Raw genomic sequence first — 23,846 nt, 5'->3', positions numbered from 1 at the left:
TAAGACACAAGAGAGCTTGATTGGAGAGTTTTGTGTGGACGCAAGTTCTGTGCCATTCATTCACCGAAGAAGGGCTGTTGTGGGTGTATACCATTGTCAGGACACTCAGCACCACGGTTTGGTAGGTGGCATCCAGAATGTTAGTACATGACAAAGTGGAGCATGGGATATTGGAGTTAACATTCATCATGAAGGTCAGAGAAAGAGAGAGGGAGAGGGAGGGGGAGAGAGAGAGATCTTCAGATCAGCCTGTACTGTGAACACACACACACACACACACACACACACACACACACACACACACACACGGGAGATTGAAGGCAAGCAAACATAGAGACCATCAAGATAGTTGATGATGAGAGGTACATGTATATTTCCTTTGACCTTGTCCCCACAGAGGCAGGGGGATATCTGTAACTTTGGCTCTATTCATATGTATAAAGGATCTCCCAGGAAATATAAAGTTGCATGGTAGTTCAAATCCACATGGGATAGCCAAATCACCTCTACTGCAGGATTTGAACATCATGAGCTTTTTTCGGAAACATTGGGAAGGAAGAAATGCAGTGTGGAAAGACTCAGAGATGACTCCATCTGTCAGGGAGCTTTCCACGCAAGCATGAGGAGCAGAAATCAGACCTGAGCGTCTTTGTTGAAGCCCCAGTATGCTCACATGCTTCCTTGCAAGCCAGCACTGTGAGAGGGTGAGATTCGAGGACCAGAGGGTTTTGTTGCTACCCAGCACCAAAGACTGAGGCTCCAAGTGGTCAGGCAGGGAGTCATAAGTCACAGAGCAGCACATGCCACATGCTTCTGCCCCTTCCAGATCCAAGAGCAGCAGCCATCATAGCTCATCTCACACCCCTCTCACCTCAACACACACAAACTCACCTATCCACAGTTTAGTCAGATTTTCTGTGCAGTCTTTTCCAGTCCTCATAATCTACCAGCAGCAGTCCAGCTTTTTTGTCACGGTACTCAAGACTACATTTTGTTTCCCATCTACCTCTATGAAAATAAGTCCACCAAAATCATAAGAGGACCCATAATGTCATATATTTCTGTATATATTTCCAGCATTCAACATACATGCAGTGGCCTGGAACTCACTTTCTGTCTTCTGCTGTATTTCCACTATCCTGTCCTTTTATCTTTTGGTCTTGCTGTGGACACTGCAGGAAACTGATGCCATGCCTGGTGGTAACTACTTTCTTCTTTCAAGACTGCATCTTCTTCGGGGTAAAGTGCAATTCTTCAATAAGTGAGTGGTGTGGCTGAGGCTGTTGATTTTCCACAGGTATGTTTTACAGTCAATCTGATCTTATTTTTTTTCTTTTTTCCCCCCATCTTTATTAACTTGGGTATTTCTCATTTACATTTCGATTGTCATTCCCTTTCCCGGTTTCCGGGCCAACATCCCCCAGCCCCTCCCCCTCTCCTTCTCTATGGATGTTCCCCTCCCCATCCTCCCCCCATTACCGCCCTTCCCCCAACAATCACATTCACTGGAGGTTCAGTCTTGGCAGGACCAAGGGCTTCCCCTTCCACTGGTGCTCTTACTAGGCTATTCGTTGCTACGATCTGATCTTATATTATGTTCTAAGATTGCCAATCTAATATAGAGAGACCATTTGTAATACAGAATTTATTGATGTTACTCTGTTTTATTTTTTAAACTCTTCACGTGTCCATGTCTCTGGAAATCACAAGGTGTCAGTTACTATGAAAATAGATTACAAGTATTATGGGCATCCACAAACATGGGAACATAGAAAAATCCTCCACAGGAGAAGTAAAACTTTTTCACAGCTGTGCCATCTTTTTTGCCCTGAAGTAGGTGTTTTATGTTTCTTCACATATTTAGTTAGTGAACTTGTAACTGCTCACCCCAATCTCATGAGTGCAATATGTGGTGTGTGGTTTGTTGGAATAGGTGTCTTCTCCTCTTACCCCAGCTCCCCAGTCTGCATCCATTCTGTGACTTCAAACCAGGTCTTCTCGGCACACACAAAAAGTGCTAAGTGGAGTAGGTGGCTGTCGACATAGCAGAGGATGCCATGCCCAGCCGTGGTTCCCAAATACTCCTCTGAGGTCTATCAGCCCGGCGAGACACTGATGATGTGAGTCGTGTGTTGATGGGTGTGAATCTGCTCAAGGGCACTTTGACACATGGAGTCTTTCCCCTACCTGCCACGATCTCCAAGATGCTGCTGTGTGAGGAGGGCTCTGGGATGTAACAGCTGTAGTCATTGTTGGGTTTTCTGGTTAGTGTGTCAGTCATTGAGCAGTCTGCCCGTACGTCTGCCATGTCTCACCCTTGACCCAATTTCACATTTAGCACAGTCTTCTTGAGTTTCAGGGTGTGTGTGTGTGTGTGTGTGTGTGTGTGTGTGTGTGTGTGTGTGTGTGTGTTGTGCGTGTATTACTCTAGACCCAGATGATCTGTTGCCATCTTCTGGTCTCAACAGGCATTGTACACATGTGCAGCACACACACACACACACACACACACACACATACAAACACACACACACACAAACACACAAATGCACATATATACACAGACACACATTGTAAAAAATAAATATAAATTTTTTATAAAGAGAATTTTAGAGGTCTGAAACAATTAATTAAAAGCAATCAATTAATTGCGAAAGTGAAATATGTTTGTTTCCTTTCTGAGCTGTCTGCTGTTACAACAAACACATTTTGGAGGTTGTAGTGGTTTTAGTTAGAATAGCTAGGAATTTTAAAACTTGGTCCCCATGTGGTGCCACTGCATGGAAGGTTTAGGAGATGTGGCCTTGTTAGAGGAAGTAAGTCACATCAGGGTGCCTGTGTCCTGGACAGCTCTCTGTCTAGTCAACAACAGACTCTGGGAGCAGGTGAGAGATGCTGGAGCAAGCTCATCTGAGCACTGCTGCGAGCTCCTTTAATCCCCTCCACCCACGCCCCCATTGGTCCCAAGAAAGCAACTCTTCTAAACAGCAGTTCCCGATTGGCTGGCATAATTTGAGCTAGCAATCCTTACTCTCTCAGGTAGTCCTCAATTAGGTCTTTTGATGCTTTTGCAGCCGCAGGGCCCCCCAGCATTTACATAGAGGCAGCCCCACTATTCCTGCTGCAAGGGTGGATTCTACTAATGCTCTGTGGTATTTGTTTTGTCACAGGTAAGTAATGTGAAGGTCAACACCGGTGCCTAGGGATTCCTGCTTCCTGGGGTAGATTCCCTCTGCAGCCCCCACTTCTCCTTTCTCCGTAGTTTTAGCCTTTCCCCTCATGCAGTAAACTGGCAGCAGTTGTTTTAAAGCCATAGGTCTGGAGAGATGGCTTAGTAGGTTAAGAACACCAGCTGTTCTTCCAGAACAGGTCTGTGTTCAGTTCCCTGCACCCACGTCAGGCAGCTTACAACTTCCTGTAAGTCCAGCTCTGTGGGACCTAATACCTCTTCTGGCCTCCAGAGCACTGTTCAGATGTGGTGCACAGAAACGCATGCAGGCAAATACCCGTTACATAAAGTAGTTTTTAAAATATCAGTTGTGATAACATCAATTGTATTAAGCTACTATGAAGAAAACTGCAGCCAGATGGAGGGGTGCAGGCGCTGAATTACAGCACTGGAGAGAGCAGAGGCAGGTGCATCTCCTTATGTTTGAGGCTAACTTATTGTGTGTTTCAGGCCAGCCAGGGCTACACAAAACCTCATAAAGGGGAAAGCGTTACATTTTATGAATTATTATAAATTACTATGATTCAAATATGGCCTTTCTCTGAGATAATGCAGTTTAACACCCAATGTTTTATGTTAAAAAATTAAGAGGGTGAAAATAAATATCACTGTGGTTGGAGGTGGGGCTTCTGGGACTTGGTTAGGGTGGATAAAGTCGTTGGTGGGGCTGAATGGCCAAATCCGAAGGCTTGTATAAGAATAAGGAAAGACAATGGATCAGACCAGATCAATCCAGACCAGACCAGACCTACAAACATACAGACATCTTGATGTAATGCAGCCTAGAAGAATCCTCAACAGAGCTGTGCCATGCTGGTTAGATCCTGAGCATCTGGAGCTAGAAGCCAACACAAACCTTTGTTCCATATGCAGGAACCTGCCTCATACATTTTGTTATAGTAGCAAAATCCAAACAAATCCATAACCTTTGCACATACTTATGCAAAAGTATAGCGGTGAATTAGTTAATTCGCTTTGGCTCCCGGCAGGCCATGCATGTGCTGAGCCCACCCAAGAGCTCTGGATTCGTGAATGAAAGACACATACACACTAGCTAGTTTTGAAATGCCCTGACTAACTCAATGGCTGGGCACTTCTAAACCTCCCTGCAGCTAGCATACACTCACCTCCGGTATTCCCGAGTTAACATCTTTTAAAAGCTGTATTTCTTTTTTTTAAGATTTATTTATTTTATGTATATGAGTGCACTGTCGTTGTCTTCAGACACACCAGAATAGGGCATCAGATCCCATTACAGATGGTTGTGAGCCACCATGTGTGGTTGCTGGCAATTGAACTCAGTACCTCTGGAAGAGCAGTCAGTACTCTTACCCACTGAGCCATCTCTCCTGTACCCTGAAATCTATATTTTATCTCTGCTCCCCAAGACCCAATTGGGGGAATGGCCCCTAGGGCCACTTTCCCAGAATCTTACCTGTTGGTGGACCTTTAAGTCTGTTCTCCTTGCTTCCTTGTCATGGCCTTTCCTCTCTCTCTTTCTCCTTGGTCCCTTGCCCATGAAATCTAAAAGTCCCGCCTCCATCTCCTGCCCAGCCATTGTCTGGATGTCAATTCTTTATTACTAATCAAAGTCAGCTGTGGGCAGGGACCCTCAGCATTTGGAAACCTGGCTTTTGGGAGCTGAATTAAAACAAGACATTAGAACTAATCCCCAACACAGTATTGGGTAAACTAGTAAGTTTAACAAGTTGGTCATTCAGAGAACTTGCCTGAAGTTAATTAGCCCATGCAAAGAATCTGGAAGGAATTGAAGAGTCTGAAGGCTCTTATCCATCACTGACTCCTCTCCTTCGAGGATTTTATTTTTATTTCTATATCTTTTTAAATTTAGGGCAAAAAGCATGGCTTCTCTTGGATTTTGTGCAAACCACCCACCACTGATTCTTTCCAAATGGGCAGAGTCCAAGTCCACCTCTGCACTCAGTCCAGGGCTTTTTATAATTCCGAGATGAATTCAACCATGTAGACAGGTGCAGCCACAGCTGACAGAGCAGAGAGGAAGTGCATCCCAGAGCCACACAGTGGGCTCCATGCTTCTCAGTGTCTGTTTGCCTAGCTATGAAGGCAAGATGAGCCCAGTATGGTGTTAGATAGTGTTGTTAAAGCACAAAGTCTGGCTGCTGGCATATGTTCATGGTGTTGTTGTTGTTGTTGTTGTTGGTGGTGGTGGTGGTGGTGGTGGTGGTGTGTGACTCCCAGAAGGCAACGTTGGATGCCTTCTTTTATCCATCTCTAGCTTAGTTTTTGAGACTTGCTGAGCCTTGTCCTTCTGACCCAGTTCAATGAGCTGGGTACCCCAGTCTCTGTCTCCCCAGCACTGGGATTACAGCTGCATGCTGCCACACCTGTTTTCAAATGTATTTCATTTTTACATGTGTGAGAGTGTTTTCCTTCTATGTATATATGTGTACTGTGTGCCCACAGATGCCAGAAGAGGGCACCTGATCTTCAGGAACTGTGTGTGCTAAGGCCATACCTGGATCTTCTGCAAGAGCAGCCTGGGTTCTTAATTACTCACCCATCTCTCCAGCCCCAACCTTACCTTTTAGATTTATTTCGTGTGTGTGTGTGTGTGTGTGTGTGTGTGTGTGTGTGTGTGACCTTTATGTATGCATGCACACCAAGTATGTGCCTTGTGCCTGAGGGGAGGTGAGAAGAAGGGGCTGGGTCTGGAACTAGAGTTATAGATGCTTATGAGTTGCCATGTAGGAGGTGGGAACTTAACCTGGGTCCTCTATATGATTAGGCAATGTTCGTAACCACCAAGCCATCACTCCAGCCTCCAATGTTTTATTTTTAGGTTGATGTGAAAGCACTCCTGTGTAAGCGTTGGAAACTCTGAGCACTGTCACAGGGCATTGTGTGTTCCTTAGCTGACGTTTATTCACTTCTTGTCCTTGTCATACCCAAGTCAAAGCTCCTTTCTCAGCATAACCCTAAGACACCCCCACCCCCAAAGCTTGAGCATGAAGAGTGTCCCAGGATGCAAGAAGGAGTAAGACAACACTTAGAACCACCACCAGGGGCAGCAGCTGAGGGCTGGCCATGGCTGTCTTGCTCCCCACCAAGTTCTAGAAAAACAAAAGTCCTATTAAAGGACATTTATAAATTTGAGTCGAAATCAGACAGAAATCCTTGTCAGGCTTTCGTTTCCACCTGTTCCCCCAGCCTATGAGACTCAGAAAAGTAGACACAAAGCAGCCATATAACAGTACCTTCCAAATGTTGTCGTGTTTTAGGTAAGCAAAAATATCTCATTTGGACAGGTCATGCAAACAGGAACACAGACACAAAAGGCCAGCTTTTACAGGGGTTCCTACTTGCAACACTCATTGATGTTCAACATTACATTTTAAAATATAAATCACAACTCGATTCTGTCATAAATAAAACTGGACGTTCCCATGATTTCAACAGAATTCGTTCAGCATGTGTGACCAGAAACCACACAGTCTCATAGAGAAAAGCACATTTGTCCCTTCCGAGGGTCACCCTCTGTGGACAGGTGTGCTCCATGCCCGTTACTCGGGACACTGTCACTTCTCTTGGGGAACACTGTGAGTACATGGCAGGGGACATTTCTTCCCTTTTGGAGAAGTGATGAACTGAGGCCATACAAAGTTCTCATCCCGAGTTTCTGACGTGAGTATCAAATGATTCCAGGAACCTCTTTTCCTTTGTCACGCCAGGGGCCTAGAGTGAGAGCCCCCTGGTGGAGTCTTAAAGAAATAAGGCTGTCTTGCCTTTCCTTTGCTTAAAATAGAACCATTCAAAAGTCTCTTCCTCCTCCTCTTGACATTTGAGGACAGTTTTTGTTACTGTGTTGTTGTTGTTGCTGCCGCCATTTTAAAAGCCCAAAAGAACTAAGAGTTGAAAATGATGGACTCACAAGCTGCCTAATTTCCTAGAAACTCTGAGACACGGGTAAGGCAAGTTCCACGGTGGGGCACATAGCTCTGGACAATGCTGTAAGAGAGGCTCGGCTCGGAAGGACTGCATTTTGAGAAGTGTGGCTGCAGTGAAACAGCTGCCAGGCCTCTCCAGGTAACCCCTGGAAGGGGACAGCATCGGTGTGCATGTCTCTGCAGTCACACAGCTTTTGTTCGGGAAGTCTGAGTCCAGGCTAACCCTCCAGAAGAACTATAGCCACACATTCCCACTTCAGTTACCAAGAAACTTAAGTCAGAGAGTTTGACTTCCACGGAGTATCTGAGACTCCCACAGTCCCTGAGGGCCAGGCATGCTCTGCCTGGGTCTCCTTCAGATGCTCTGCATTCTACCCAGAGCACAATCGCTCTGCTGCCTGCTTTCCTTCTGACAGCTCCTGGGAATGCCTCCAGACTGCTCAGCCCAGGACCTTAGATTCCACTTCCTAATGCTCAGGGGTCTAGTGACACCCATGCTTTCTTCCTCTGGTTCCCTCTTGGACATCAGACGTTGTCTATCCACTATGTGGCATCCTTTTGGTATGCCCTTAGGAACGAATGTGCAGAATCTTTTTGAATGTCTTCTTGAAGTTCTCGTTGCACAGGGGGTAGATGAGGGGGTTCAGCGTGGAGTTGATGTAGCCCAGCCAAATGGTGAACATATGCACGGGTTCACTGCAGCAGCTCTTGCAGAAGGCAATGACCATGAAGAAGATGAAATAGGGAATCCAGCAGAGAATGAAGGCCGCCATGATAAAACCCAACTGCTTGGCTGCCTTCCGCTCTCGGTTCAAGTGCAGCCCGGACACATACTGTCTGGAGTGTGAGCGGAGCCTCTTCCAGGTGATTTTGATGTAATCCAGGCCACTGTTAGACCCGCTTCTCGATTTGACTCTGCCCGGCCCTGGCTCTATGCTTGTGTCTGAGTCTGTGGTCCGGGAGAAGGACTGTTGATCCACCAAGGTCTGATCCTCTGATGTCTCACTGATCCGCCGACAAGTATTCAGGCTCTGCTCATCCATTTTGGGCTGGCTCAAGGCCTGATCATTGGCCTTTGAGCCCCTGACATCTCCCTCAGCCACAGACTGTTTCTGCATGATGTCGAGACGGAAACAGGGACGTGTTTCCCTTTCCCCCTCTTGGCTGAAGACAGTTGGAGAGGTCATCTTGGGGTCTTCAGATGTTGACTTCTGATCCAGTCCTACACTGGGGTCTCTTGATGGCCTTTTCAGAACCCCCCAGGGAGACTCTCTCCCAGGTTTCTTGGCACCTTCCTTGGTATCGTCTGACCTCAGCTTGAGTTCTGAAAAGGAAGGGAGGGACCCGTTGGTGAGCTGGCGGTGCTGACAGTGTCGCCGCACAGCCTTGTAGATCTTCACATAGAACCACAGCATAAGCAAAGTGGGGAGGTAGAAGTTAATAATAGCAGTCATGATCTTGAACCAAGTGACATTGTAGAAGTCTGTCTCACACTTGTCTTCCCGAAGCTCTGGGGCTGGGGGCATGAAGTGATGCCAGCCAAGTATGGGTATAACCCACAGGAAGGAGAAGAACCAGGCCCCCAGGATGGTAGCGGAAGCCCGGGTCTTGGTTCGGTACCTCAGGTACCGGAGGGGTTGCTGGACGGAGCGGTAGCGATCAATACACAGGATGAAGACGCTAAAGATGGATGCTGTGCTGGCCACATAATCCATAGAAAGCCAAAAGAGGCAGAGGGGGCGGCCCAAGGACCACTTAGTCATGATGAGATAGAGGATGTTCATGGGCATGACGACTGCCCCTACAATCAGGTCTGCCACAGACAGGCTGACAATGTATAGGTTGCCCACGGTGTGTAGCTTGCGTTCACTGTGCACAGCGTACAGCACCAGCAGGTTGAGGCCCACTGTGACCAGGGAGATACTACTGAGAACCACCACCAGGGGCAGCAGCTGAGGGCTGGCCATGGCTGTCCTGTTCCCCTCACACATCTTGTCTTCGAAGGTAGAGGAGGTATTGGCAAAGCTCATTGGCACAAGGGCAGCCTCCAGTGATGGCTCCCTCCCTGGGAGAAAAGAAGACACAAGATCAAGGTCAGAGATCAAGATGATCAGAGGTCACCTAGGAACACCATGCTGGTCAGACTGGAGTAGAAGCTGCTGGGGGTGGTGGACACCCATCACACCATCAGGACCATGTATTCACTCATGCGTTCCTGCGGTCCTCACATTCTGCCAGGGACTAGTTGCTGGATTCCTGGCATTATTATGAATATCAGAGATTCCACTGTTGATAAACCAGAGGGGAAGAAAACCTCTGATCTTGTGGAGTTTAGATACCAGAGTTTAACCAAAACAGGGTGACTTATACAAGTCTTATTCCGAACATGTCTTGAACACTCTGAGAAATCTCATTATCTGGGACCTCTTTGATGGTTCTGGGACAAAACTGTGGCCAGAAAGAGGCTGTGGGGTTCAAAAGCACTCATTCTTCCCCTGTGGCAAAGATGCCAAGCTATGAAAATCACCCTTTCCCTCTACCGTACTCCTGAAAGGGAGTGAGGAAGGGGTGTTTGGAGTACGATGGTAGTTTGGACGTAGTTAGGAATGTCAAGAAAACCACAGAGGCTGCAGCTTAGGACTTTGTTGACACAGAGCTGCTGAAGGAACTCTGCAATCTTGCTCCTATAGTAGCGAAATGTGTTCTTTGCTTAAGCCACTGTCCAAGAATCGTTGTTGGAAGAGGCAGCTGTTGGAGGGAAGCAATTGGGAGGGAGCCGTAGGGGTGGGGCTGTTGGAGAGCACTTGGAAAGAAAGCCCTGTGCCCAGCTCGCACAGTGAGGCCAGAGGAATGCCTGCAGTTCCATGGAAGTGGAAAAGCCTTGGGGAACAATGTGAGCCGGCTGTGAGCCCAGAAAGAAATGGCCACACAGGGAGCTCAGTAAACTGCACTGGCCTGAGAAGGGCTGCTGCGATTCCAAGAAAGGAGGGGGAGACTTAGGGACAGGCTTGAAGGAATTCTAGGGACTTCTCAAGAAAAAGAGATGCCTCAGGGACCCATGGGTTCTAGGTCTGGAGCTTACGGTCACACACAGAGGACTGCAGAGGGCCCATGAGAGAGAATTCCTCCACTCTGTGTCCCACTCAGGGCCAGCTACTTTTAAATTAAAGGAAACAAAATACCAAAGTACTAATAAAATGGAAAGAAAAAGAAAGATGTTTTTCAATACTGGAAACCATACCTAGAGTGTCACCCTTCCCAGACAAATGCTCTGCCTCCAAGCCTCAAGCCTTAAATAAAAATGTTCGAATAACCAGGAATTTGGTGTCAGGAGGTACAGAGCATCTCCGCATTTGGGGAATTTTCTAGAAGCTACTGGATTACAGGCTCACAGTGGCTGGGAAGTACCTGTGCTTTATCAAATCCTTAGACAGGACGTAGCCAGGAAATACAAGCCAGTGTGTTCCTCCCTCCTTTCGGATCAGCAGTTTGAAGGGCAAGATCCACAACAGTTTCTATAAGAGGGCCAGGCGCTTGTGGCAAGAGGGCAACATGCCAACACAGACCCCATCTGACCTCACAGCCCACAGAGACTACAGAGAAGGAGGGAGACAAGATCCCATCCAGTCTTACTTCTCACAAGAGACTGTGAAGAGGGTGGGGACACACAGAGACTGGGACCCCCACCTGGCTTCACATCCCATCGAGGACTGAAGAGAAAGAACATGGGGGACATGGGCTCCCATCTGACCTCGCATAACATAAGGGACTGAAGAGAAAGGGAGGGGCATGTAGAGACAGGGGCCTGCAGAGAGGATGAGGGCAGGGGCATGGATCCCTTCGGCCTCATGCATCCCCTAGTCCCCAGGAGACTGAGCAGTTTAGATCCTGGCAACGTATCCTTATATCAAAGGCAGAAAAAAAAAGCCCCCTTCCTTCACTCCCTCCCTTCCTTCCTGCTAGGAGGCCAACATCCTTCTGAATTACAGTGGCAGATACAGACCAAAGCCACCAGGAGGAGCAGGCTCTTTACCTAGTGACTGTAACTAGAAAAATCCAATCAAGTTCAAGAACTGTGAAACAAGCCCAAGGTCAATGTTCCTGCCACACTCTGGACCACAGACAGCAAGAAGCCAAGCCCTGGGCCTCTCTCACACATCTGTTATATTAACCTGAGTAGTCCACACTCAGACAGGCCAACCAAGTACTGAAAGCCACACAGCGCGAGAGCGTTTGCTGACGCTGTGGTTTAGGTGTGCTCCCCTTGGGTCACTCACCTGAGTGCCACTGGCATTTGGAGATGTCTTACTCTGTGGTGGGGTCTTCCCTGTGCCTGGTCTACGCAAACATCTGCAGCTACTGTGCATGGGACACCAGTAGTGGAAACCTCCCAGAGTGACAGCAGCATAGCTGACGTCAGATATTCCCTGAGGTACAGAAGAAAAAGTGCCCAGAGCAATGGCACGCTTATCTAGCCTAGGACACAACATGCATCTCACAGTAAGGACGACATGCTTGTGTGGTGGGTTTCAAGGGTGTGTGCCCTCATGTGCAGGTATGCCCAGAGGCCCGGAGAGTCCATTGGATGCCATGGAGCTGGCAGTAGGAGTTGTTGAAGACTGCTGGACTTGGGTGCTGGGATCGTCTGCAAGAGCAGTTCACACTCTTTGACACTGAGCCACCGCGTCTTCAGTCCTTGTTTTGGTTTTCGAGAGAGGGGCTCATGTAACCCAGGCTAGCTCTCCAACTCAAACTCCTTATATAGCTAAGGATGCCCCTAAACTTCTGGTCCTCCTGTTTCCATCTCCTGAGTTCTGGGATGAGGGGCATGTGCCACCATGCCAAGTTTTATGCAGTCCTGGGGACAGAACCCAGGGCCTCCTGAATGCTAGGCAACTTCCCGAATGCTGCCAACTGTGACACCTCCCCAAGCCCAACACAGGTTCTTGATGAGTCAGACCTTATCTAATACAACCAAGAGCTACCTTGAGAAATCTAAGCTCCCCTTGCATAAGAAGCACATGACAACAGATAGCTTCAACATAATTTAAATTAAATGCCATCCATCTTTCTCAAAGGTAATGATCTGACTAAAACCTGCAATGGTGGCTTCAGATGTAGCATTCAAGGCACTCAGTACTGTGCCTGGCATATAGAAGGTGCCCAATTGTTGCAACCACCACACTTTCCAACAGTCATAGCTGCCCCAGTCTAGCTAAAGAGACCCCTTCTCTTCTCATAATTGATTTGGCTTTTATTTATTTACTTATTTATTTGCTTGCTTATTTATTTATTTTATTTAATTATTTGTTTAATTATTTATTTGCTTGCTTTTTACTTTTTTATTTATTTAGACAGGGTCTTACTATGTTGACCAGGCTGGCCTCAAACTTACAAAGATCCATCTGCCTCTGTCTCCCAAGTGCTGGGATTAAAGGCACAGCCAGCATTAACTTGAACTTTAGAAATTGTTTATCTTACCGATGAGCATTGTTGCATGCCATTTAGACAACTTGCCTAGCCTTCCTTGGAAGCTTCAGAGTTAGAAAAAAAATCTTCCACAGTAATCTGAAACGTGAATAAAGAGGTAGACCCAAGGTGGGTGATCTTAACACCTGCAAGGTAGAGAGAGGCAGGACAGGAGTTTAAAGGTCATCTCTGGCTATTAATGACCTCAAAAAAAAATCCAGAAAAAACCAAACATGAATAAACCTATCTCCACTGTGTTAGTCCCCAAAAGGCTGACCAGCAGGTGTGTGGTTTGTATGTGGATGCAGATCAGCCTATAAGGGCTTCTAGTCACCAAGACGGGAGGGGCCTAATGGGGCCTCCAGCCCCCTGGGGGAACTGCTCATCTTGGGATCAAGGTATCTCTCCTGAGACCTTCAAATCTTGGAAGAACTCTTGGTGCTGAAACCTGAACCTGACTCTGGGCTGTCTCTGGCTTCCCGTTTCATATGCCTTTGCCTTCCACACATACTCTATAGCTGCGCCACCAGAGGCTACTGCACTGGCAGTGCCCAACCTTGGCTTTTTGACTAAATTCTGAGCTGAGCAATCTTTTTTCTTTATAGTTAGCCTGCCTTGGGTATTTTGTTACAGTGTCAGAGAGTGAGGGTCACTAAAGCAGAGATTATCACGTAGTCACTGATACCTAGTCTTAGAATACTCTTGATAACATAGGAAAATCTGGGGACAAAATTAAATCTTCACGGTGTTGTTTGTACAGGGTGGTGCCAATTCTACTGACCTAAAGGCTCTGAGAGAGGACGGACCTCTGCTGCACTCATGGCTCTCTCTGGGCTGTGGAAAACATTGTTTAATATTCCCAAAGGTGTCAAGAAATGAGATTTGACTTAATTTAGTGATAGGAAAAATAAGCACATCAACCGCATTCATTTTTAAAAACACAATGAAAATAAATCTCATTTAAAATAATAATTGTTTTTTTTAAAAAACAGGTTTATTTTCTCTTCAAGGAATGAGAATTCATGATTCCATTTGGGCACATTCTGAACCGATCCCCGTTCCAGCCTGTGCTCTTTATTTGCATAGATGACACTTCTAGTTGAGTAAGTAAAAACATTCATTTCTTGGCTCCCATCAAGTAAAAAGCACCACGGGCAAGGCTGTGCCAAGGACGACACAGCCTCCTCGTGTCTGGGAGGGCACAATTTTCACAAAGCCCTAAGCTTGGCAGAGTCACCTTCTGTGCGCACAGAGCAGATGGCAGTGGTGGGAGACAATCTGAGCTCTGCTACAGAGGTCAGCCTCAGTGAAAGAAGCAGTTGGCAGGTGACCTTGAGCTTGGGCAGAGACCCTCAGGGATCTTCTCGGGGTGTAGGTCTACATTCTTGTGTCTGAGGGCTGGAGAAATAGCTCAGGAGTGAAGTGTTTACTGCTCTCGAAGAGGACCTTGGCTCGGTTCCCAGCACCCACATGGCAGTTAAAACCACCTATGACTCTAGTTCTAGGAGATCCAATACCCTCTTTTGATTCTGACAGCTCCAGGCTTATACATGGTATACATCCATACATGAAGGCAAGGCAGGCATACACAAAAAATTAAAACACATGCATTTTAAAACAAAATGTAACGTTTCTTAGATATGGTACTGAAGGTTCAAGCCTAAAAGGAGAAATTGGTAAACCAGACTTAGAGCGCAACACAGAGCCCAGCATGGTGTGTGTGGGGTATAATCTGTCATTCCTGAGGCTGAGGCAGGAGGATCAACATGAGTTCAAGGTCAGCCTGAGCTACACAGGGCAGCCTTGGAAACACAAGGAGATCTTGTTTTAAACAAACACCATGCGAAACGTGTGGAAGCATAGGACTGTGGAAGGCAGAGATCCTTTAGTCTGTATTTGACCTGTATGTGATATATCCAGGATATGCCCACAATGCACTGCAGCTGTGACTGGGGTCATGTAGGAGTGGTGTGTGGACGAGCGGTGGCACTGAGCACATTGGGTGAGCATACCATATTCACATGAATGAAACCGTCTGAAAAAGTCTTTCTGGGACATAACACCATCTGGAAAGGACATGTGACTACAGGAAGAACTCCTCCTACACAACCATGAGAAGATGAGAAGTGATCCCCCTCAAAAACCAGGAAAGGATCTGAGAGGACATTTCACCAGAAAGACAGAAAAGAAAGGAAATGCATTCCCCATGAAAATATTTGCAACCGTGTGAGTCTCTAAGGGAATGCAAATCGCTGCCAGAGTGACACACGACTCCGTGTCTACTGGGCTGACTAATCATTAGGAAAGAACAATAGCCGGTGCTGGATGTAGACAAGTTAGCCTCAAGGGCTGCTGGGAAAATATGACGTGGCACAGGTGCTGTGGGGGGCAGTGCAGGTTCCTCAGGAGTCTAAATACAGTCACCTTTGGAGCTGAAATCGCATGCCTAGATGCTATCCGCACGCCAGAGAACCAAGAGTGTCCACAGGAAGCAGGCATGCAAACAGCGTTGCTCACAATGGCCTAGAGAAACCCCAGACAGCAGCTGGTGACTGTATTCTAACTACTGGTCTATTACTAGAAGGGTCACTGGGCCCTGATCAATGAGAAGGAACAAAGTACTGACAGGCTGAATGGTGCATGCTGCTGCCTTTAATCCCAACACTCGTGTGGCAGAAGAAGGCAGATCTGTTTGCGAGCCTGATTTACACGACAAGCCCCGGAGACCTTGTCTAAAAACAAAACAAAACAATAACGCCCCTCCCCCCCCCAAAAAAAACCTTCACACAGTGAAACACCAAGGCAGCTATTATCCAGAACCAGCAAATCAGAGATAGACAGGCAGACAGACATACAGACAGATAGACAGACAGAGACAGAAAGTTTGTAATGACTCAGAGTAGTTCAAGAACAAGGAGAAATTTTGGGGGAATGAGATAATATGCTGCAGCTGTTGCGTGTGTGTGTGTGTGTGTGTGTGTGTGTGTGTGTGTGTGTGTGTGTGTGGCCTGCATGTATAGATATGCAGCATGTATGAACCTGGGGCCGGGGGAGGTCAGAACACACCAGATCCACTCCAAGTAGATTTAAGGATGGTTGTGAGCTACCATGCGGGTGCTGGGAACTAAACCTGGGTCCTCTACAAGGCAGCTGATGACTGTATCCTAACTACACAGTCTATTACCAAAAGGGTCACTGTCTGCCGATCAGTGAGAAGGAACAAAGTGCTCACAGGCACTGTCAACCACTGAGCCATCACTCCAGCCCTCAGCACTTGGATTGTATGACTTGCAGTAGAAAGTTTATAAAACATGCCTTATTAAACCTGTGGAAGATTTTTTTTTAAATTCCTCCAAAGTAGAAGGACTGTTAAGTTCGAGGCCAACTTAGGCTATGTAGTAAAACAGTACCTCAAAATTACAACCAAACCAGAGTAATATATTAAAATGTCAGTGTGTTAGGAGAGAGGCTGCAGGGCCAGGAGGCAGAGGTTGCCCAGGGCTCTGGAGCTCAGAATCTGTTAAAATCATCTTCTCTGTACAAGTGTGGGAAACAGGACGGAGTCCAAGATTCTGAGGACATTGATTTATTTCTCTTCCCAAAGCTTTAAATCCACACTTTACGTGTATGAGAGCCTAAGACTGTTTTGCACTGTGTGTGCTGGGCCTGGGACATTCAGAAGAGGATGTTGGGGGGAAGCCTTATAGATGGCTGTGAGACAGCACGTGAGCTGAGAACTAGACCTGGGTCCTCTGCAAGGGCAGACTGTGCCCTTAACTGCTAAGCCATCTCTCCAGCCTCTCAGTGTCATTTACCTGACAGCAAGCCAGTTGACTAACAGAACAATAGCTTCAGCCAGGGCTAAGACTTAACTGTTGCATGGGTAGTGGTTAGAGCAATAAGCCAGGTATGTGTGAGGCTCTAAGTTCAATCAAATAAATTAAGCAACTGTATACACATACATGCACATACCCCCCCCCCCCCCGCCAAACACAAGCACGCATGCGTGCGCGCGCGCACACACACACACACACACACACACACACACACACACACACCTTATTAATCTCATAGCTTCTTGGTAAGAGTACACAGTGAGTTCATCAGAATTTCCCCAGTCTCCCCATGTGACAGTGGTATAAGGGTTTAGGACAGTGGCTCTCAACTTTCTAAGGCTGTGACCCTCATGTTGTGGTTACTCCCAACCATAACATTATTTTTGTTGCTACTTTATAACTGTAATTTTCCTACTGTTATAAATCATAACGTAAATGTCTGATATGTGCCCCAGTAAAAGGGGTCAAGATCCACTGGTTGAGTACCACTGGCTTAGGAGATCACAACTGTTCATCTGGACCACCCCCATAGAGACAGATGAATGCAGGAAAGGGGTGCTGAGGGATACATGGCCCCCAAAAGGAACATATGGAAAGCTCAATTCAGCTGTTTCCTCCCCCTGGCTTTGGACCTCAGCGATGAGGAGGTGTATGGATCCATCAGTCTGGAGAGGTCCGTTCTCACCCCTCACACCACTAGTGGCCTCCCCTTAGTCAAAGATGTAGAACTGAGGCTTATAGAACTTGATACCAACACTAAGAGACCCAAGGTGGGGTGACAATGGACTGGGGTGTGACTCGATGACAGAGCACTTGCCGAGTGTGGGGGCTCTGGGGTTCAGCCTCAGGCTTCATAAACACAGATGTCCAGCAGGCACAGCGCACTAACTTCCCAGACCTTCCATCGAATTTGGACTCCCCCCCCCCAGCTCCTGGCCTTCCTTTTCACTGGAAGGGAAGATAGGAAATAAAAGCTTTAAATAAAAATGTCAGGAAATGGAAAATATGAACATCTATGCTAAGGTTAGCCAGAACTAGTCAATGCAACTCCCAACCAGGCACGCGAGTGTCATTTCAGGGTACGAGGAATGGAGTTTTCTTTTTCTCTCAAATCCCTGAAGATTCAGCTTTGAGAAAGACACTTCCAAAAACCCAACTTATCCAGGATGTTCTCTGCTTCGGGGAAAAAAAGATTTACAAAACTACAGTGAACAAAAGAGAAAAAAGGTGGGGGCAGTGTGGATAAGCATACCTGGAATTGGGTGCTCCCTCGGTCTGTCTCCCTCAGCCAAGTAATCTGGGGCCCAATAGGCTGTCACCCTGCTCCCACACTGAGGGAACCTTGACACCACTGGGTTTGTCTCAGAACCAAGAGCAGGCAGAAATAGGAACCTGTGTGGCTGTGGGTGACATCTGATGTGCCTTCACTCGGTTTTGCAGTCATCCATCTGCCCACTCGTTCTGCCTTCACCCGTTCGTTCATTCATTCATTTATTCATTCACAAAATCTTTATTCTATCCTTGTGAATAGAATGACAGGGCTCAGCCCCTGCTGTCCTGCAGTGGACAGCTCTTACCAGCAGGTCTCCCCCCTGCCTTTCCAGACTGCATCCCATTCAATACAACTGGAACCCTCGTACATACTTGCAACATTCCTGTAGTCCCAGTGACCTGGAAAGCTGAGGCAGGAGGATCACTTGAACCCAGTACTGTGAGAACACCTTGGAAAACATCATGAGACTCAATTTCAAAAGCCAATAAGCAAATGGACCAATCCCCAGAAAGTAAGAATTTTATTCTTAATTATGTGTAAGAATATTTGAGGGTAGGTGAACTTAAGTGCAGTTGCTCAAGGAGGCCAGAAGGAGGCACTAGATACCCTGGAGCTGGAGTTGCATGTGGTTCTGAGTTGCCTGATGTGGTGGCTAAGAATTGAACTTGGGTCCTCTGCAAAAGCAGTTCTTATTCTTAGCCACTGAGCCACCTCTCCAGCTCCAAGACACTGTTTTTGTTTTTGAGGCAGGGCTGCACTATTTTGCCTTGATTGTCCTAAGACTTGCTACGTAGGTCAGGGTATCCTTGGACTCACCAAGATCTGCTACCTCTGCCTCCAAGTGCTGAGATTAAAGGTGTGCAGTAGTACACCTGCACCAGAGGTCTTGGGGATGCAGACGCCAATTAACCATGGAACTTAGAAGCCCAAGGATGATCTGAGGATGCATTTCCTGGACTCTTCCTTGGCCATGCAAATAGAACTGTGAGATACAGGGAGGAACCAGGGGTGCAGACAGAACAAGAAGCCTCAAGCAAAACCCACTGTGTCTAGTTAAAGACCCTAGAAAGTAGTAGCCTGGAAAAAAATGGCAACCTTTCGGTCTTAAATGGCTATACTCCAAGCCAAGTCCTGCAGAAGGCCCTAAAGTTCTTGTCAGCAAAGATACAACTCTGCTCAGGAGCCTCTCTTCCTGCCCCGTGTGGATCTGAGGGTAGGACTCTCAGCTACTTTTCCAGCACATGTCTACCTACATGCCGCCACGCTCCCCTCTGTAGACTAAACCTCTGAGACTGTAAGCCAGCTCCAATTAAGTGCTTTACTTGGTAAGAGTTGTGTGGTCAGGGTAACAGAACACTGACTGAGGCACCCACAGGTCTCTCGTTCCCTTTACTCCCGCGGTGATGCACTTCTAAGCACCAGCAGAAGCTGAGTGGGATATCTTGATTTCACTCCTATTTGGAGCTAATGGCGAAACACACCTCCCAATAATGACTCCGTCTTCTACCCTAGCAGGGTCCTATGAAACCAGGTACAACAGAAGCCTGAAAGGTGGCCCATTTCCCCTAACACAGTCTAGAAAAGGTACTGGAGAGATGGCTCAAACTGTTAATAGTACATGGTGCGCTGGCAGAAGACCCAAGTTTGGTTTCCAGCACCTATCCTGGACACATTACAGAGAGCTGTGATTCCAGTTCTAGGGGACTTGAAGCCTTCTGTGTGCTTCTGTGGGTACCAGGCATCTACATAATGGAGGTAGGCATACAGGTTAAACTCATACACAAAAAAATTAAAACAATCAAATCCTTCTTCCTTCCTATTTTTAAGGACAAAACCCAATGGACCTTCCTTTCTACTTTTAAGGACAAAACCCAATGGACCTTCCTTTCTACTTTTAAGGACATGGGCTGAGAACACAGCTTAATTGTTAGAATGATTGCCTAGCATTCAAGATCTGGGTTCGATCCTAGTACTATATAAACCTGTCATGGTGGTGCAGGTCTACAATCCCCGCATTCCAGAGGTGGAAGCAGGATAAAAAGTTTGAATTTCAGGATATCCTTGGTCTACCCGAGGCCAACCCGGAATACAAGAGACTCTCTCTCAAAAACAAACAAAAATGGGGGCTAGAGGGATGGCTCACTGGTCAAGATGCTTGCTACACTTTCAGAGAACCTGAATCCCTTTCCTAGCACACCTGTGGGACCGCTCACACCTGTAACTCTACTAGTTCCAGGGGCTCTGACACCCTCTTCCAACTCCAAGACCCTTCCAGGAACCTGCATACATGTGTACACACACACACACACACACACACACACACACACACACACACACTTCCAAAGTAAAGTACTAAAAACTTAAAGAGACAATAAACAACAACAGGAACAAAAACCACTGGTAAGATACAAAGTTCTCCCGATAGTGTCTAAATTTTTTTTTTCGAAGAATTGTCATAAAGTGTTTCAGTGTTCAAAAGTGAATGTTCTTGAGATAAGTGGAAAAAAAAAACCAAAAGTCTCAGGAAAAATACAAGATATAAGGAAGAACGAATAGAAAATTTAGGATAAAAATAATAATTGTTGAAATGAAAACTGCATAAATGAGGTTAAGAGCAGAGTAAAGGCAGGTAAACTGGCTGGGTAGCCATGTCTATAAACCTAACACGTAAGAAACAGAGGCAGGAGGATTGCCACAAGTCCAGGACCTGTCTAATCTATCACAGTGAACAAAAAAAACAAACCAAACCAAAGAGTGAGTGAACTGGAAGATTAATCAAAAGAAATTACTCAATTCCAGCACCAGAGGGAAACAGTCTAAATTTAAAATAATTAAGCAAGTGCCAAGAAGCTATGGGACTAATAAAATAGAGCTAATATTCATGTAATAATACTGGAAGGAAACAAGATAGCAAGGATAAAATATACTGGGAGGGGGAGTGCTAGATTTTCCTCAAGTTGACAGAAGATGCAGAACTCATTCTTTTTATCATTGCTGCAACCCAATGCCTGTCAGAAACAACTAATGCAGCAAAGGCTCACGATTTCAGAGCGACTGCAGTACCTCAGAGCAGGGGAGATGAGCATGGTGGGACAGCTCCATGGAAGGGGATCACCCCAGTTCATTCATGTGATGATGGACCATGGTCTCTTTCCCCCAGGCAGGCTCCATCTCCTAAGGGTTTCAGCACTGCCCCTGGGGGACAAGCACTCGCCGCCTGAGTTAAAGGAGGACATTTTTACTTCTGAGCCTGTGAGGGACACTTCAAACCATCACATCGTAGACCCATCGAATTTAGAACCAAATGAATTGTAGACCAGATACCAGCCCTGACAACTCCACAGCATGACACATGATCATTAAATCACTGACGGCTAAGGACAAAGGAAAAAAATGTGGTAAGCAGCTCAAGGAAGCAACGTCCTACTACAATGAGAACATCTCTCCTCGTGAAAAAACACGGGCAGAGAAAAGAGTGGGTAGGGACACTCAGAGGCTCACAGAAAGCAACCAGCCAAGACTCTCAGACAATGAGAAACCAATAAGTCCCCAGATAAAGAACTTAAACAAGACTCTCATGCTGGAAACAACCACTCAGGGATGAAAACGACGAAAGGTGGAAGTGATTGGAGACACCCAGAGCTCACACCACAGATCATGAGGTTCAGCACAGTAACCAGTTGCTCAGTGAGATACGGTTTCAATAGTTACTCCCAGTTCACAGGAACAAGCCTTACACATATGGATAAGATTGTTGTAGGGCTGGAGAAATGGATCCTTGGCTAACATTGCACAGTGTTCTTCCGGAGGATGGGTTTGGTTCCCAGCACTGCCTTTAACTCCACCTCCAGGAGATCTGATGCCCTCTTCTGGTCTCAGGAGGTACTGCAGGCATGCATATATAAACACACACACACACACACACACACACACACACACACACACACTTAAAATTAAATAAAAAGATTACTCTAACATGTATGTAGAAATGCAAAAAAAAACTAGAATAATAAAACACCAAAACTTTAATTATACTGTTTATTTTTTGCAGATAAGAGGCCCAGCTTGTGTGGGAACTCAGTCAGTCTTGACGTCAGTTGTTTTTACCCACTAAGCCATTTCAATAGCCCGGTTTGATTTTGAGACAGGGTTTCACGTAGCCCAAGATGGCCTTGAACTCACTATGTAGCCTAGGCCAATCTTAATTCCTCACCAGGCACCTTCCAAGTGCTGGTATTACAGGAGTATGTACTGCTACACTTAGAGTGAAGGAAACATTCTGAAAAAAAAAATTACCAAATCCTGCTCACCCAGTTTTGAAGTGTCACATGGTCAGAACACTTATAGCTCTGGGGGTTTGGGAGTGGCCATGAACACAGGGTAGAATGGCAACCAGCAAGCAGTTCCCAGACAGAGTAGAGGTGTTTGTGCACTTCAAGGAAGAACAGAAAGGCTTTATTTAGTTAATGGTACTGAAGGATCCCTGAGCCCTCAGGCAAAGAAAGCATAACTGAAGCCTGATGCTAGTTTACACACTAAACTGTAAACTATGACACCACAAAACTTCTACAAACCTCCAAGCTCCAGGGCTAGGCCTCAGACTTGAGGCCAAGAGTAAGGCACAAGAGGGGTAGAAAAAAAAAAGGTCTGAGTGGATTTCATCAAAATGCTAAATTTTGCAAAGGGGTTTGCTAAGAGGATGAAAAGTCAGGAAGAGCCTGTGTTCCAGTCACCCAGCCACCAAGGACTAACATGTAGTGCACATAAAGAGCTCTTGCAGGCCACAGTGGTTCATGCCTATTGCCCAGCACTGGGGAGGTAGAGGCAGGAGGATTGGAAGTTCAAGGTCACTGTGAGCTTGAGATCAGTCTTGGTTACCTGATATGTTGTCTCACAAACCAAACCAAATCAGAACCAAAACCAAAAAACAAACTCTCAAAACTCAACAGGAAAGACCAAATAGTCTAACCAGGAGACAGGGAATGTTATGAAGAAACATTTCACCAGGAGATCGAGGAGACACACACACACACACACACACACACACACACACACACACACACACAGAGGCTCTAACACCACTGGCCACAAGAGAAATGGAAGGCAGAGCAGACACTTCTGCACACATATGGAATGGTTGAAATACAGAACGGTGTCAGGAACGCCGAGGTGCGTGCAGAGACTGCACCATGCTCTTAGCACACTCCCTATGGGAACTGAGAACCATGCAGACACACAGCATGGAGTGCAGCTGTGACTTAGAGTCCTACACACTTGGCTCCCTACAGCTCAGCATGCACCCCTGATTGCCTAACCCAGAGAAAAGGAAGTGGTGTTCACACAAGAATTCACTCACGGATCACCCACTTGCTGTCTGCTAATAGCCCCCAAATGTAGCACAGCACAGAATACCACTCAGCAATAAAACAGGAGTGAGCTGGAGGCTCTGGTGTGGCTCAGTGGTGGATTGTGTTTAGCCTCTGAGAAGCCCTGGCTTCCAATCTGCAGCACAAGAGGACAGGCTCAGTCTGATGAGAGAAGCTAGACTCAGAAGGCTGCTTACTACACGATTTCTGTTTATGCAGCACCCTCGAAAGTATCAAATTGGGGCTGGAGAGATGGCTCAGCGGTTAAGAGCACTGACTGCTCTTCCAGAGGTCCTGAGTTCAATTCCCAGCAACCACATGGTGGCTCACAACCATCTGTAATGGGATCTGATGCCCTCTTCTGGTGTGTCTGAAGATAGCTACAGCATACTCAGATAAATAAAATAAATAAACCTTTAAACATTTATAAAAATTATCAAATTAAAGATATAGACAGGAGATGAGTGGTCACCAGAGGCAAAGAATGCCGGCTTGCCGCATGCTGGAAGCAGTGGTGTCAGCCTGCTGGCTGTGGTGCTGGTCAAGAGCTTTGCAGGCTGCTCCCATGGAAGGAAACTGAGGAAAGCGTCATGGGATCGTTCTGCATGCTTTCTTTGCTCTGTATTAACTAATGGGACACTGGGCCTCAAGTAGCCCAGGCTGCCCTCAAATTCTTTGAACTTCTGACCCTCCTGTCTCCACCTCCTAAGGGCTGGAATGAGAGGTGTGCACTAGCAGCCCGGCTGA

The 23,846-nt window shown here is 46.6% G+C and overlaps 1 protein-coding gene across 4 annotated transcripts in view; it reads right to left on the bottom strand.

Annotated features, from left to right (window-relative positions):
- Positions 1-6,456: 6,456 nt before the first annotated feature.
- Hrh1 (histamine receptor H 1) overlaps positions 6,457-23,846 on the bottom strand; it is an 83,740-nt gene continuing 66,350 nt past the window's right edge. For 2 of the 4 annotated variants that reach the window (XM_087655893.1, XM_087655892.1), the window contains one exon: positions 6,463-9,220. In XM_087655893.1, the coding sequence (XP_087512019.1) occupies positions 7,725-9,185 (1,461 nt within the window). In that variant the 5' untranslated portion in view covers positions 9,186-9,220 and the 3' untranslated portion in view covers positions 6,463-7,724. 4 annotated transcript variants of the gene reach the window in all.

This window comes from Rattus norvegicus, chromosome 4 (assembly GCF_021556685.1).
Source record: "Rattus norvegicus strain SHRSP/BbbUtx chromosome 4, alternate assembly SHRSP_T2T, whole genome shotgun sequence".
Taxonomy (NCBI): domain Eukaryota; kingdom Metazoa; phylum Chordata; class Mammalia; order Rodentia; family Muridae; genus Rattus; species Rattus norvegicus.
The sequence above is the reverse complement of the archived record's forward strand: the minus strand, read 5'-3'. Positions and strand labels throughout refer to the sequence as shown.